The sequence below is a fragment of the Oreochromis aureus genome, linkage group 22 (genome assembly GCF_013358895.1).
Source record: "Oreochromis aureus strain Israel breed Guangdong linkage group 22, ZZ_aureus, whole genome shotgun sequence".
NCBI lineage: Eukaryota > Metazoa > Chordata > Actinopteri > Cichliformes > Cichlidae > Oreochromis > Oreochromis aureus.
This window is the reverse complement of record NC_052962.1, coordinates 19,212,085-19,225,318: the sequence shown is the minus strand read 5'-3', so window position 1 is coordinate 19,225,318 and position 13,234 is coordinate 19,212,085. Positions and strand designations below refer to the sequence as shown.

Below are 13,234 nucleotides of genomic sequence, written 5' to 3'. Positions count from 1 at the left end.
TATCAAAATTACACCTTGTTTTGTATATTGTCATTCATGGATCTTACTGGAAGCTTCAGAGAACACTCACAGGTCCGAGCTGGGTGTCTCATTCACTGACAGGGCATGCAAGGTAATTTACACACAGTGAGGGCAGGGCTTTATCCATTTTATCCAGTGTACTCTCAGCGCAGCTGTGGCCGCACTGGCATCCTGATCTGAAGGATCAGCTCTTAATTTGATCTAAGTGCTGAAAATGAACCACACTGCTTGAACACATACGCAAATATTGCAATGTATGGTGGAAACACAACACTGTACAGGTTGAACTCAACTGTATTCAACTGTAATTGAAGTGTTTAGGATGAAATCCCGCAAGCAGGTCAGTTTTCATTATAACAGGACCCACAGCAGCAGCTGATTAAAAGCTCCTTTCTGTCTAAAGATGCAATGCAGTGTGATAAACTGCTGGAGTGCTTCTAGTGGACAGCCAGCAAATGGTTATTACCATTCCCCTCAAATATATTTGCACTGTCAGTTTAGTGCTGAAAAGATAGCACTTCTATAGCACTTCTGCAATGGGAAAGCTAGGATCCATAGCTAACTTCGGTAGACCTAAATTACTCTACCAGCATACTATTAGGATATGCAGACCACTAAAAATATGAATAAAACTGTTAATACTAGTAGGACAAAGTCTAACTAAGCATGGTCCATGAGTATTAACAGCCAAAATTTTAGCTTTTTCCCTTTTTGAGTGCCTTTTAACTGATGCAGAGGTCCAATGACATCATCCCATTTTAACTTGGTAAATACTGCAAAACTAATAGTTAAACTATTTTAACCTAAATCTTAATTAACAAGCAAACAAACTGAAATAACACCAGGGCAAAAACTAACCAAAAAAGTAATAAAGTATTTGATCAACACAAGCAAGAGAAGGCTTGGATTGAGACGTATGAATATTCGCAACTTCCCACATCTTGCATTGGACAAATAGTCCACATATTTTTTTTTTAGCTTAAAAAACCCCCCAAAACTTTACTCTTTAAACACCAATAACTAAAAAAAATAAATAAATGTAAGAACAATAATGCTGGTTGGTGCAGCACATTCTTGGCTGTTTAAAACATCAACCTATTTCAGTTTTTAGTTCAAGTCTACTTTTGTTAACTAGCATTAGTTTTTAGTTAACTTTATTCACCACAAGATTCATGTTAGGTGTTTTTAGTTTTTACAGAGTTAAAATGAGGTGATGTCACTAGATCTGTGAATCAGTTAAAGACCATGTTAGTCTATAACTAGGCTGTTATAGTAGTATTAAGTTTTCTTCAGATTTAAAGAGTCTATATATCCAAGTAAAGTCATTGTCTTCAAAATAATCCTAGCTGTGGGATGCAGCAAATTGCTAAAGCTCGAAATTATGCTGGCCTACAGGAACAATGTTATTCTGAACACAATTATTTCCAGCCCCTCCACCCACCAATGCCAAAAACCACACAAACACCAGATGAAAGGATTTCAGTCAGAAATGTATATTAAATTAATCACTTATTACTTTAACGAGCACAATGTACAGTCAAAAAACAGGCTATGGTCCATTAGTGCCTTAGACAAGCAAATTAATACATTAGTCACACGTGACACACAGGGGCGAGAGTCGATAAAAACCGATGCTTCAGGTCATCTTTAACATGAGTGAACATGTAGCTGTAGAGGAGACTGTGCAGGAAGTCCCTCGACTTCAGAGGCATGAAAGATCTGTCGTGTTATTTAGCATTTGCACTGCCCCAGAGAGGTCTGTGTACAACTAGCATCTCTCACTTTAAAGATACAGACATGTACATCCATATCTGACAAATACAAATCATATGTGTTTGAGCATGTTTCAAAAGAAAAAAAACAAAAAAAAAAAAACCCCTCCCCCCCAAAAAAACCTTCCTTTGTTGGTTTTCAGAGCCAGCAAAGGAGCTAGTGAACAAGGTCCAATCCCCTCGACAAGTGTCACAGTATTTTTCTTTAACCCACATAAGATTTTGTGCATTTATAAACCAGATTAACCTCTGAGAGAAAGGAGTGCACTGAATACAGTGTCCCTATATCCAAGCTACAGCTCAGCACAGAGGGAATCTCCTACAGTAATTCCATCATGCCTTTCGAGTGAAAGGAAACCACTGAGGTCACAAATGGAAATCACAGCACACGTAATCCACGTATCATTTAAAAAAAACAAAACAAAACAAAACAAAACAAAAAAAACCAACCCAATAACTTATCACGAAAACACTGTTAAATGGGCCATTGCAATAATACCTAGGCAATAAACACACAAGGATGGAGCTTTAAATTTGCCCAGGTAATATCTGAATCCAATAAATATTAAAAACAAAAAACAAGATGCATTGAGTGAACTGCAATACAGAAAAATACATCATTGTCATTATTTCATTTAAGCAGCACCAAGTGAGGAGTCCGAGGTGCAGAGTCCTCACGTGGCAGTGATTCTTTTAAACACTTCAAAAGTCGCCTACAGACCAAATGTACTGTTTTCAGACACAGGAGCTACACAACTGTTGATAGGTAATCAATACAAAGCATGTGATTCAATGGATCTAAATCAATTGTACATTTTGTAAACTGAATTTTAATTAGGAAACAAACCACCCCAAACATATGGGGGGTAGGGGTGGGGGGTCCCATCTCCAAAGAGTCATCCATTTTGTTGCATAATGTCATAAAAGCTTGGGCAAGAGTTCTTTTAGCAAACAGATTAAAGTCGCAGAGAGTCAAAACTAGGATCATCTTCCAGGAAAAAATTTGAACTGAGGTATCAAACAACCAACCGTGTGTCTTGCTGGAGGTACAAAAGTGAAATTCTGGAAGAAATTACAGGACACTGCTGTTTTCCAAAGCGGCTGGAATGTTGACCACATTTAACCCCTCATCCCAAACACCACGCTGACCTCTCCTCTCACACAGTGAAAGCAGAGGTAAGGAAGATCTGTGCAATAAAATATGGGACAGAGGCTGAGGGTACTTAGGGACTGTACGGGAGGAAGGAGAAGTTCTTCATGGTGCCATCCAGTGTCACGCCGGCCTCCTGCATTTCGTACCTGAGGACAACAGTGTGATGATCAGTTCTCTTAATGTCTCGTATCGTTTCTACATTTTCATGAGTGGCAAACATCGACATACTCACCAGTCAGAGGTGGAGACTGTGTAGTAGATGGGCAGTGGAGGGGCAGTGGAGAGGCAGCTTAGGTCCTCTAGGCCGCACACCCCCATGTTGGAGAACAGAAGCCAGTCTCCCACACTGAGCTCTGGTAGCAGGCAGCGCTCCACCACCTGGTCCAAGGGGTCCAGTGAGGGCCCCCACAGGCTGCTGGCATACATTGCCTCCTCAGCACACAACGCACGCTGGGGGGGGCAAACAAAACCCATTAAAACAGGCAAGAAAAAAACCAAACAAACAAAAAACAAAAACACAAACAAACAGACAACAGCAACCGTGTGCGTTAATTTTATCCTGGACCTCTGTAATTATTATTCACTTAGAAGCAGCCTTAGTTCCTTTTCCTAATGGTTTTAGTTTCACAGTTCTTATTATGAGTTGCTCAAAGCCCAGAAGGGGAAACGTTTTAACCCAAACACAGCATCTGTAGTGGGCGGAGACATGGCAATAGCAGAGTCATTTGTAATTTCAATCCGGTTGTTTTGGATTATCTAGGATTTTGTTCTCCAGGACAATGGAAATGTAAAGTGGAGAGTAAATCTGAGGAAGAGGCCAGCTGAGGCTGAGCAATTAGCACTCAAGGAGGGAACACTTATGGAAGAAAAAAATAATAATAAAAGTATTGATAATATACCGTCTACTCTTGAAATCCTGCTGTACGTTTTTAGTTTAAGGCACTACAACGTGCTGTATTAGCACAGACTCATGCGTTTTCCACTGTTTGGACAGTGTTAGCTTGCATGCTTGCAGTCTTAGCACCATGTGTTACGTTGTCATGTAACATATTAATAGATGCAGAGTCACTGAAACAAAGTCCTTTAACATAAATGGCCATTAGTGCTTCATTTTGCTGTTTGGAGAGCTTTGGACCATTTGCCATCTTCTCCAAGAGATTGAGAAGAGTTGACACAATCAAACACCATTTCCCCATTTCCCTGTCAAACTGTAATGCCAGACATTTCTGCTCTTGCACTTGAATACCAAATTTGAGAGCCTCAGTAAGTTCAAAAACTATTCATGGCTACTGATTTTATCCTCTTCAATTTAAGTGACTAACAACTGACATGAATTTATACATGTAATAGCCCTTCATATCTCATCTGATGTGAGATCAGACGGAAACGCACAGTTATTGGTTTAGTCTGGAAAACAATAACTAATGTGGTGTCTTATTACGGTTCAACCATTAACAATCTAAAACAAGCCTTCTTCCGTAAGTTCTCAAAAATAAATTAACCTCTGCTTAGAGCTGCTATCACATGATCTATTCAGTCATGAATTGAGTTTACTCTCCTCTACTAACCTTGTGTACTGATGGGGCAGGGATGGAGTTTCCCAGCAGCTTGCGGCCAAATGGACCATAAACACCCTCATTCATGTAGTACAGGAACTCAGTATCCTCATTGTTCTCACCTGAGTTAATACATTAGATAACCATTTTAGAAATCTAAAACAAGAGTGGGGATTTTACTTCAACTAGTTTGGTTCTGATTATGTGAAAAATTTATTAAATAATCACAACCTCAGAGAGTAAAGTAACTCACCTTGAGCTAGGGTGTCCCAGTGGCGAGTCACCACCTTCTTGCCAATCACATTGACAGCCAGGCTGAAGGCGGAGGCTACGTAGAAGCTGCCTGGCTGGGCCAAGACCTGCACACCAGAAAGCTGGGGGAAGTAGGCAGCCAGCAGTGGCCTGACTGCAGTTTCAACCTGCATACAGTGAACAAACAGATCAGATATTTTCAGATTTAAAAAAAAAGAAACAAAAACAAAGGACTGCTGGATCATAGGAATAAATGCTTTTGGAGCTGAAACCTGTAACTTCATGCTTCTTGCTAATAAAGCAGTTAAAAAGAAGATTGAAGCATTTCTAAACAAGTCACTACAGTTCACTACTTGCCTGTTTCAGCTGAAACTCCGAGCCAGTAAATCCACCACCAATGTCAAGGATGTTCATGTTAAACCCCAATTCCACCTGAGTAGATACAGATACAGACAGTTGTCACATCAGATAAAGTACATTTCAAGACAGAATACTGAGGGAAAAAAAAAAAAAAAAAAAAAAAATAATAATCTAGTTTATATATGTCTACTAATAGAGTTATGATTTCATAATTAAGACAGCACTCACCCCCATGTCAAACACACAGCGGGCATCTGACAGTGCATGGGTGTAGGCCTGTTGCAGGTCCTGGCAGGAGCTGGGGATGTGGAAGGTTACCCCCACCACCTCGACTCCCAGCTCCTTGGCTGCTTCCAGCAGGTGCCGGCAGCTCTTGAGAGAGGAGCCGAAGGCCATGCTGGTCTCAGCCGCGTGGGCCTCTGTGGTCAACTGCAGCAGCAACCTGTATGGGGGGGTGGGGGTCAGATGTATTCTAAATTAGACCAAGGATCTTCTTTTGGACTTTACGTTTATTAAAAAAAAGTTAGCTCATTTACTTTGCATCAGGGTGCAGACGGGCAATCTTGGACAACTCTGCCTCATTTTCACAAACAAGATGCTGGATGTTGTTCTTGGCAGCATACTTGATGTGTGCCAGTTGCTTGAACACACTTGAGAGGATGATGTTTTCCGGTGGTACACCATGATCCAGCACCAGGCTCATTTCAGCCTGCAGGAAACAGGATGCACAAAAAATTAAAACAAAATAAAATAAAAAATAAAACCACACACTCATTAAAACAATCAAAAGCAGTACTAAATGCGTTGCATAAGTTGAAAGGATAAAAGTCATCAGCTGACTACCAATCAATGATGCTTGTAATGTAATTGCCCTTAAAAACATGAAGTGCTTACATAAGAGGATGAAGTACTTTGCAGCTTAAAAATAATTACTGACTGAGTCAAAACTACATGAAAAAGCTTACCTTGTTGGTGCAAATGAAGCCCAGGCCCAAGGATGCCAGCAACTCAATGGCCACAGGGCTGCTGTTGCACTTGACTGGGTAGTAGGGCTGCACATGTGGCACCAGGCTCTGCCAGCACAAATGCTGTCGCATCAGTGCACCGAGATCACCCACCACAAAAGCACTTTTCTCCACCTGAGAAATCAGAGAGAAGGTAGGTCTAGGCAGACAAATTTATCAAACAACATGTATAAATGCAAATCCCATCAGATTAAGTAATTCACTGATGTAAAATAGAATTCAGGGATATCCTTAAAAGAGTGTTATAGAAGCTGAACTGACCACAGCCTGTTCACAGATGTGTCCATCAATAACATCTTCCAGAGTCACTCCTCCCTCCAGGAGTTCAACGATGTAGCTGGGTTGGTCAGTGAGTCCTTTCATCTCAACCGTATTCCGTTAATCCGACAATCATAAAGAGCAGATAAACAAGTCAGGGGGTCACGACTGAGCCAATGGGTCCTGCCGGTATGCAACAAACTGGAGAGAAGAGGGGGAAAAAAGAAGAAAGGAATGTATATTCCTATGGCTTTAAAAAAAACAAAAAAACAAAGACAGCTTTGTGTGCAGAATGTAGTCCTTCACACACACACACACACACACACACACGATGTACTCTTATCTATGGTTTATGAACCCTATTTGTGTCTACTTATCTTTCAGTCCTTCTCATGCACAGAGAAAACTTTGTATATTAGTATAAGTAAATATTTAAGTTCAGAATTCTGCAGCAACAAAACACCCACCACACACACACCCCTTCACTATAAAAAGGCATGCATCTTTGTGTATAAGACACACATAGCTACTCACATGGACAAGTCAGGAGATGGACCTGTCCCTCTATCAGCTAGGATCCCAAGGTGGCTCAGCGTTGAAGTCAAAGTGCTCCCGGTAAAGAGCCGCCCCTAGGCCCTCTGGGTAGCGTTCATACACCTGTGCAGAGACAGGGGAGCCCTGAAGGACAAGCACACTTAATATTAGATATAGATCCAGAGGAAAGACACTTTTAGGAAACATGTAGCACAGCGTTCTTAACGAGGCTCAACAATCCTGATTGTTGCTTTTGGTGTTTAGGTCTTATCTATTGAATATTTGTCATGGGTCAAAACCTGAATGACACAACATCCTTATCGGTTCAATTACACCAGACTTAATGCCTGTACTTAAACTACTACCCCTGTCGTCAGTGTTTTTATGGCTGCTGGTACTCCTTACGCGATAGCTGTCCAAATAAAACACGCGCATGCGCTGTAGTACTGACAACAGTGTCACAACTTGACAAATTGAGTATTATTTCAATGCGCAGACAAAGCATAACCCCCAACTAGAGCAAATAGATGTAATACGTTACATTTGACTAGTTACAAGAAATTTGTATTGCTTAAAGGAAACGCCATTGTGACAAAACACACTGCTGAGAGGTTCATGGAAACGACAGAGCCGCTAACTGACGACGGAAGGAGCTTACGTTAGAGCTGGGTGTCCTTAAATTTTCAATAACAAGCCACTAAATGACACAATAAACGAATAAAAGCTACATAGTGGTGCTGTGATTGCGTTACAATTTCTTAATAGCTTTGAGCTGAACACGAAAATACCCGGAAAACACATATTTCAATGCGTGGCTCGGTCATGTGGAGCAAGAAGGCAGAAAGACGAGCCCGCCATGTTACGTCCGCCCGCTGAACCCAAAGAACTCAATCGAAGTATTTCGCTGTACTTACGTGAGATAACGGCCAGAAGGTTTTGGAAAATCGTCTTCTCTTTTTCGGCGGAATTTTTAAAGAGTAGTGGGCACAATGATGTAAGAAAGAAAGACGGCTGTTTTTGCCATATGTTTAGGCTAAGAACGCGCGTCGCTCGAGTAGTGTCTTCTCTGCCTGAGAGTGGGGTGGAGCTAGACTGGAAACGAGGCTGGGGAAGAGGAAAAGGTAATCAACGGCTCGTGGGCGTGGCTTGAACGTTCAGTTTGACCAATTAACGCTCTGCATTCGCGAGCGCATACCAAATATGCATTTCCGAAAATTATACAGGCTGCAGTACATCTGTGATGTTTTTTCAGGTTACATAACCATAAACTTTCCAAAGAGGGCCACCCAGTAAATGAGCTCAAGAATACAACTGCTCCGTTTGTCAGGGAACAGCTCACACGGACTTTTGTGGTTGCTACAGAGCTATAGCTGCTATATTTTATATTTAGGAAAATACATATAGGAAAATACTATGTATAGGGCATACACGCTAAGTAAAATCATAAACAGAATGTGAAAACACTATTTTCTAGAAAGTAGTAATTGTTTTTTAAATGTCATATTTGTCAAAAGATATCAGCTATCAGCATCTGTCTAATTTCCAGAGTTAAATAGTATTGCTCAGGCGTGGCTGAAACTTTGCACCTGCTTTGTGTTTAGCTCAGCAGTTCGCTGTGAATGAACAATGAACACAACAGATTAAAATAACATGTTTTCTTGATTTCTGTTGAATGCAGTATTTAAACGCTGCATCAAACTTGTGAGAAAAAGGAAGAAAATACCTGAACATTACCACAGCAAGTTTTTACCACATTAGTGGAAAAAAAAACACAGATCAGATGAAAATAGCTATCTGTGCCGAGTGTATACTCTTATATCTGTGGTTTTCATTTACTGATTATCTTCCAGTATTCTGTTTAGCCAAAGAGAAAACTTCTGGCATTATTAGCACTGTAAAATGTAAGCAACCGTCTTTGCATGTAAAAATCACATGGACAAGGCAGGAGATGTCCGACTATTAGTTATAGGATTCCAAAGTGAAATTATTTATAAACATATTATTGCAAATATAAATTATACTTTGCTGTTCAATTTCCAGAGTACATTAAAAAACAATATGCAATAAATATGCTGTCACTGTGGATTCTTTGCACCTGTTGGCAAATACCTTCAGATTATTTGCTGTCTTTATGAAAGTCAATGGTGACAAAACAATGCAGATTAAATTTACAATGGTATAATAGTATAATAGTGTGCTTTGGATTTCTGTTATTTTCAGCATTTCTGCCTGTAAACAACTTCAATATGTTTGATCTTTTTCTTTGGTATAGTGGTTTAAATACTTATCTGTAAAGGAAAGAAACTAACAGGCTGAATGGTGAACCACAGCTGAATAATATATTATCAAGTCCAAGTTATGTTTAGTCTTTTTTTTTCAGTATTTTGTATTATTTTGTATTAATTGTTGTCTGTTGTGGCTGTATTGACAGTGTGCATGTAAAGATGGATGAATCCCCACTTCAGAATAAATGTAACTATGGGTTACCTGAAGGTGAACGTGAACCTGAGGCCAAACCTTAGAGAATGTATGCATGGGAATAAGGCCCGCACTTGTTAAACTTTATTAAAAGGGTATCTAATAAAGTCATACCCACTCAACCTGCCCTGTCTTTAGGTAGCCACCCGAGTCTTTTCCTAAAGCTTTGCTTGGTGACTCACACTTTTATGACACTGAGAACACAAAACATGCTTCCTGTTTCAGTTGTACACGTTTTGGTATTGGTGCTTTCGTCACATGATGAAATAAGATGTGAGACTTTTTTCAGAATGTTCTGTTCTTCGATCCTCGAGATCTGTCACGGTCTCTCATAGCCTTATTTCAGCTGTGATAATTTCAGCTCAAAAGGGATGTAAAATTCATTTCAACAAACACGGAGTTCAGTATGACGCTAAAGCACTGGAACACTGCAAAGATAAGTGCGGAAACACAGCCTGCAGGCACTTTAGTCGTATGACTTTCTGTTGCACCCAAACAACGTGTTGCACGTCTTCACCCATGTGTTTGTAAACAGCATGGAGGTCCTACAGCTCTTATCTTTGCTTTATGACGCTGCAGTAGACACAATGTTCACAAAACAGCATGACCCAGAAATGCTTAACCAAACAACATGGAAAGTCCCATCTGGAAGCACTGCAGTGATTCTATTTATGACCCTCGTCTGACCGGTCTTTTCAACTGTTTTGCACATATTGTAGAAACAACTAAACAAATTACTGTACTTCTGACTTCGGAAAAATTACTCTAAAGCTTCTTCTAAAACTTCAAAGTCTATTTGGGCAATTTGGACAAGAAAACCATCAACTGAAGTATAAAAGTATGTGCTTCAAGTTTCATATCGGGGCCCATGGGGTCAGGAGTAAATTAGATTTAGTCACTGTCTGTAGCAAATAAATTCAATTTACCACCAAAACTAACAAATATTTTCAAAGTTAACACACTTTCCATTGTGTGAAGACTGCAGTAAGAAATCTGCAGGGATGTTTCATGTGCTCACTGCAGTTTAAGTACTGTTACTAGAAATATTAAGACAGAAATGGCAGTATACACTCACTGGCCACTGTGTTAGGTACACTTGCTCAACTGCTCATTAACACAAATATCTAATCAGCCAGTCACATGGCTGGAAATCAGTGCATTTAGGCACGTAGACATGGTCCAGATGACCCACCAAAGTTTAAATTGAGCATCAGAATGGTGGGATTTTGAACGTGGCATCGCTGCGGGTGTAAAATGGGCTGATTGGAGTATTTCAGAAACTCCTCTGGGATTTTCCAATGCAACAATCTCTGTAAGTGAAGAACAAAAAAAGAAGCAACAAGCCTGAAAAACACACATTTAGAGCAGAGGAAAAGTATACAGTCTCTACTGGACTGTGTGCAGAAAAAGAAAAAACTAATTTCAACCTGTTTACCTCACTTACCTTTCTACCCTGTACCTTTTTATGCCTTAACCTGCATAATTTGTGTCCACTACATTAATGTATTTGTGATTTTAAAGTTCAGTTTCTTCCTTTCTGTATCGACCTCTTGTGGTAAGATGTAATCATGTAACTGCTGCGCTGTCTTACTTGTCAGTTACTGCCTTTAGGTGGCACTGAATGTCTATGAGACAGCAATCTTCAGGTATTGGTAATTTTTCAGCAACCTCTATCGTTATACAGTACACTGCATACTTAACCTTTTTGGAGCTTTTTACATGAAAATCTAAATAACCTGCTACTAAATAACCCATTTGAAGTAACTCTCAGCAGTTATTTGGAGATGAAATAGTTGGTAGACATGTTATTAACCCTATGAGAAAATTGTTACTTTTATTCAGGTACAGTGCCATCATAAGGCTACAGGAAACACTTTTATTCAAACACAATTTCTTGTCAAAATGGCTTTAAAAGAGATCTGTGGCAGTATGTCATAGCTCAGATGTACAGAATAAAGATCAAGTGTACAGGTGTAAAGTATAAATAAGACCTAGTTATGCTTGATTTAGAGAGAAACTTGACTTGAACAAAGCTGTTGTTTAGTTAGTATATCCCCATGCAACAAGGACCCATACCAGCAGACAGTTTCCTGCACAACATTTATTTGTACAAGCACTTTATACAGCATTTCACTGCAGGCTTTCCAGCCCACTCTCTCGCTCTAGATTTGTGCTGGAATAATTTGCAACTGCACGTTAGAGAGGCCTCTTCACTGTCCACTTTTAAATCGCGTCTTAAAACCCACTTTTATTCTTTGGCTTTTGACCTCAGTGAGACTTAGTTCTCTTGTAATGAAATTAGTTATTTAATTCATTATTTTACTTTTTCTTTTATTTGGCTTTTTTTTTTATATCTTATGTACTTTTATTATATAGTTCCTATGTACAGCACTTTGTGTCAGCTGTGGTTGTTTTAAAGTGCTTTATAAATAAAGGTGATGATGATGATGATGCTGATGTGGTTCTTTGCCACATTAGCAATTGTAGTGAGCAGCACTGGTACAAAGTTTGCAATGTTGTTGAGTAGAACCTTTAAAGGATTTTTCTCTCTGATTTCTGTCAGGATTGTCTGGACCATGTCATCTCTGATGCCACGGGAGAAGATGGCCTGGGTTTCTATTGATGTGATAATTTTGGAGACTCGATCCAGAGGGATCAAGGAGGGGGAGGAGGGGGAGGAGGAAGCTCCCAGAAGCCGTGCAGGATGCAGGGAACTACCTCTATTACCACTTCCTGTGCGGTGAGCAGTTTGGAGCAATGCTCCTGCTTCTTCTCTTTAAGGATTTCAATGTAATTTCTGACCATGTTGAGGAGTTCAGGTGTTCTGTAGAATAAAGTTAAAAGAAGGATCTGAACATATTTAAAGCATCACAGAAATATTGAAACACTGTAGCTGGGCTGTTAACAAATGTACGTCAGATGTAACTCACTGAAATTCAGGAAATTTAAGGAGCATCCAGGCTTGAAACTCTCAGTCCCTCATTTTATTAATAATGTTCACTGCCCATACCTGAAACAGAAAACACATCTACAATCCCCAAATTACTACAGGTCTTGTGAGTTTTCTAGTCTCACCAGTTTCAGTAGAGGTTTGGCTTCTTTTTCGTCAAAATCCTCAAGTTCAAACTCTCAAAGCCTTCAAAAGAAAACAAAACAGAGGTTTTCTCTCAGCATTTACACTTTAACACAAACAGACTGTCAGGTGTGATGGGGATGGTCTGTAGGTATCACAGTAACACACTGCTCTCTGAGTGTTGCTTTGCTCTTCTCCACCAAGAGATTTCTCAGATTTTCAATAGGGATGTGCGATGGGATTTGATTCCCCTGCTGAAGTCTAAGGAACTCCATCATCATTGCAATCTAAAAATAAAAGGAGCCATTTCATCACTACCACTCTCAGGTCCTCAGAAACTACCTGATATTTTATGTCAACTGTGGGTCTTACCTGAGCCCTGTAGCCTGGAAGATCCCAGCAGATCTTCACAGCTGTGTTATAAATGGGTGTATTGAACAACACCTGTCAAAGAAATAAGAAGTTCCTTATTGCTACTTAAGTCGATTCTCAGTTTGTCAGCTTTGAAATGTTGTTGTTGTATCACAGTCGGAAATAAAAACTGTCAAATACACTCCAAACATTGTGTAATGTAAAATGTCTTTGGACTGGTTGTTTGCTGCTCTGTGAGTTCAGCAGGAGGAGGTGAACCCACAGCTGGGAGCGGTTCCCTGGTGTCTTGGAGGATCTTACTTCAGGTTCAAGATATATATTCATAATTATATTCTTTCTGGTCTAAACCTCAGACAAGAGCTGGTCAGATGAATTGAGTC

The 13,234-nt window shown here is 39.9% G+C and overlaps 1 protein-coding gene across 1 annotated transcript; it reads right to left on the bottom strand.

Moving 5' to 3' along the window:
• Positions 1–1,492: 1,492 nt before the first annotated feature.
• Positions 1,493–8,034, bottom strand: azin1b (antizyme inhibitor 1b). The gene is made up of 11 exons (XM_031729402.2): positions 7,846–8,034; positions 6,932–7,075; positions 6,401–6,598; positions 6,080–6,253; positions 5,651–5,823; positions 5,343–5,556; positions 5,112–5,186; positions 4,756–4,921; positions 4,515–4,624; positions 3,179–3,396; positions 1,493–3,092 (listed from the first exon to the last, which is right to left on the bottom strand). Exons 3-11 carry the CDS (start codon positions 6,500–6,502, stop codon positions 3,017–3,019), a joined length of 1,308 nt encoding a protein of 435 aa, XP_031585262.1. The 5' UTR covers positions 6,503–6,598; positions 6,932–7,075; positions 7,846–8,034; the 3' UTR covers positions 1,493–3,016.
• Positions 8,035–13,234: the final 5,200 nt, after the last annotated feature.

What these genes read in the sequence shown, in the direction of transcription:
- azin1b (XM_031729402.2), bottom strand. Translation starts at nt 6,502, where the DNA reads ATGAAAGGACTCACTGACCAACCCAGCTACATCGTTGAACTCCTGGAG. An exon ending in ACATCTGTGAACAGGCTGTG is followed by an intron (nt 6,254 to 6,400) that starts GTCAGTTCAGCT and finishes CTGATTTCTCAG; the next exon opens with GTGGAGAAAAGTGCTTTTGT. An exon ending in CGTCTGCACCCTGATGCAAA is followed by an intron (nt 5,557 to 5,650) that starts GTAAATGAGCTA and finishes CCCCCCATACAG; the next exon opens with GTTGCTGCTGCAGTTGACCA.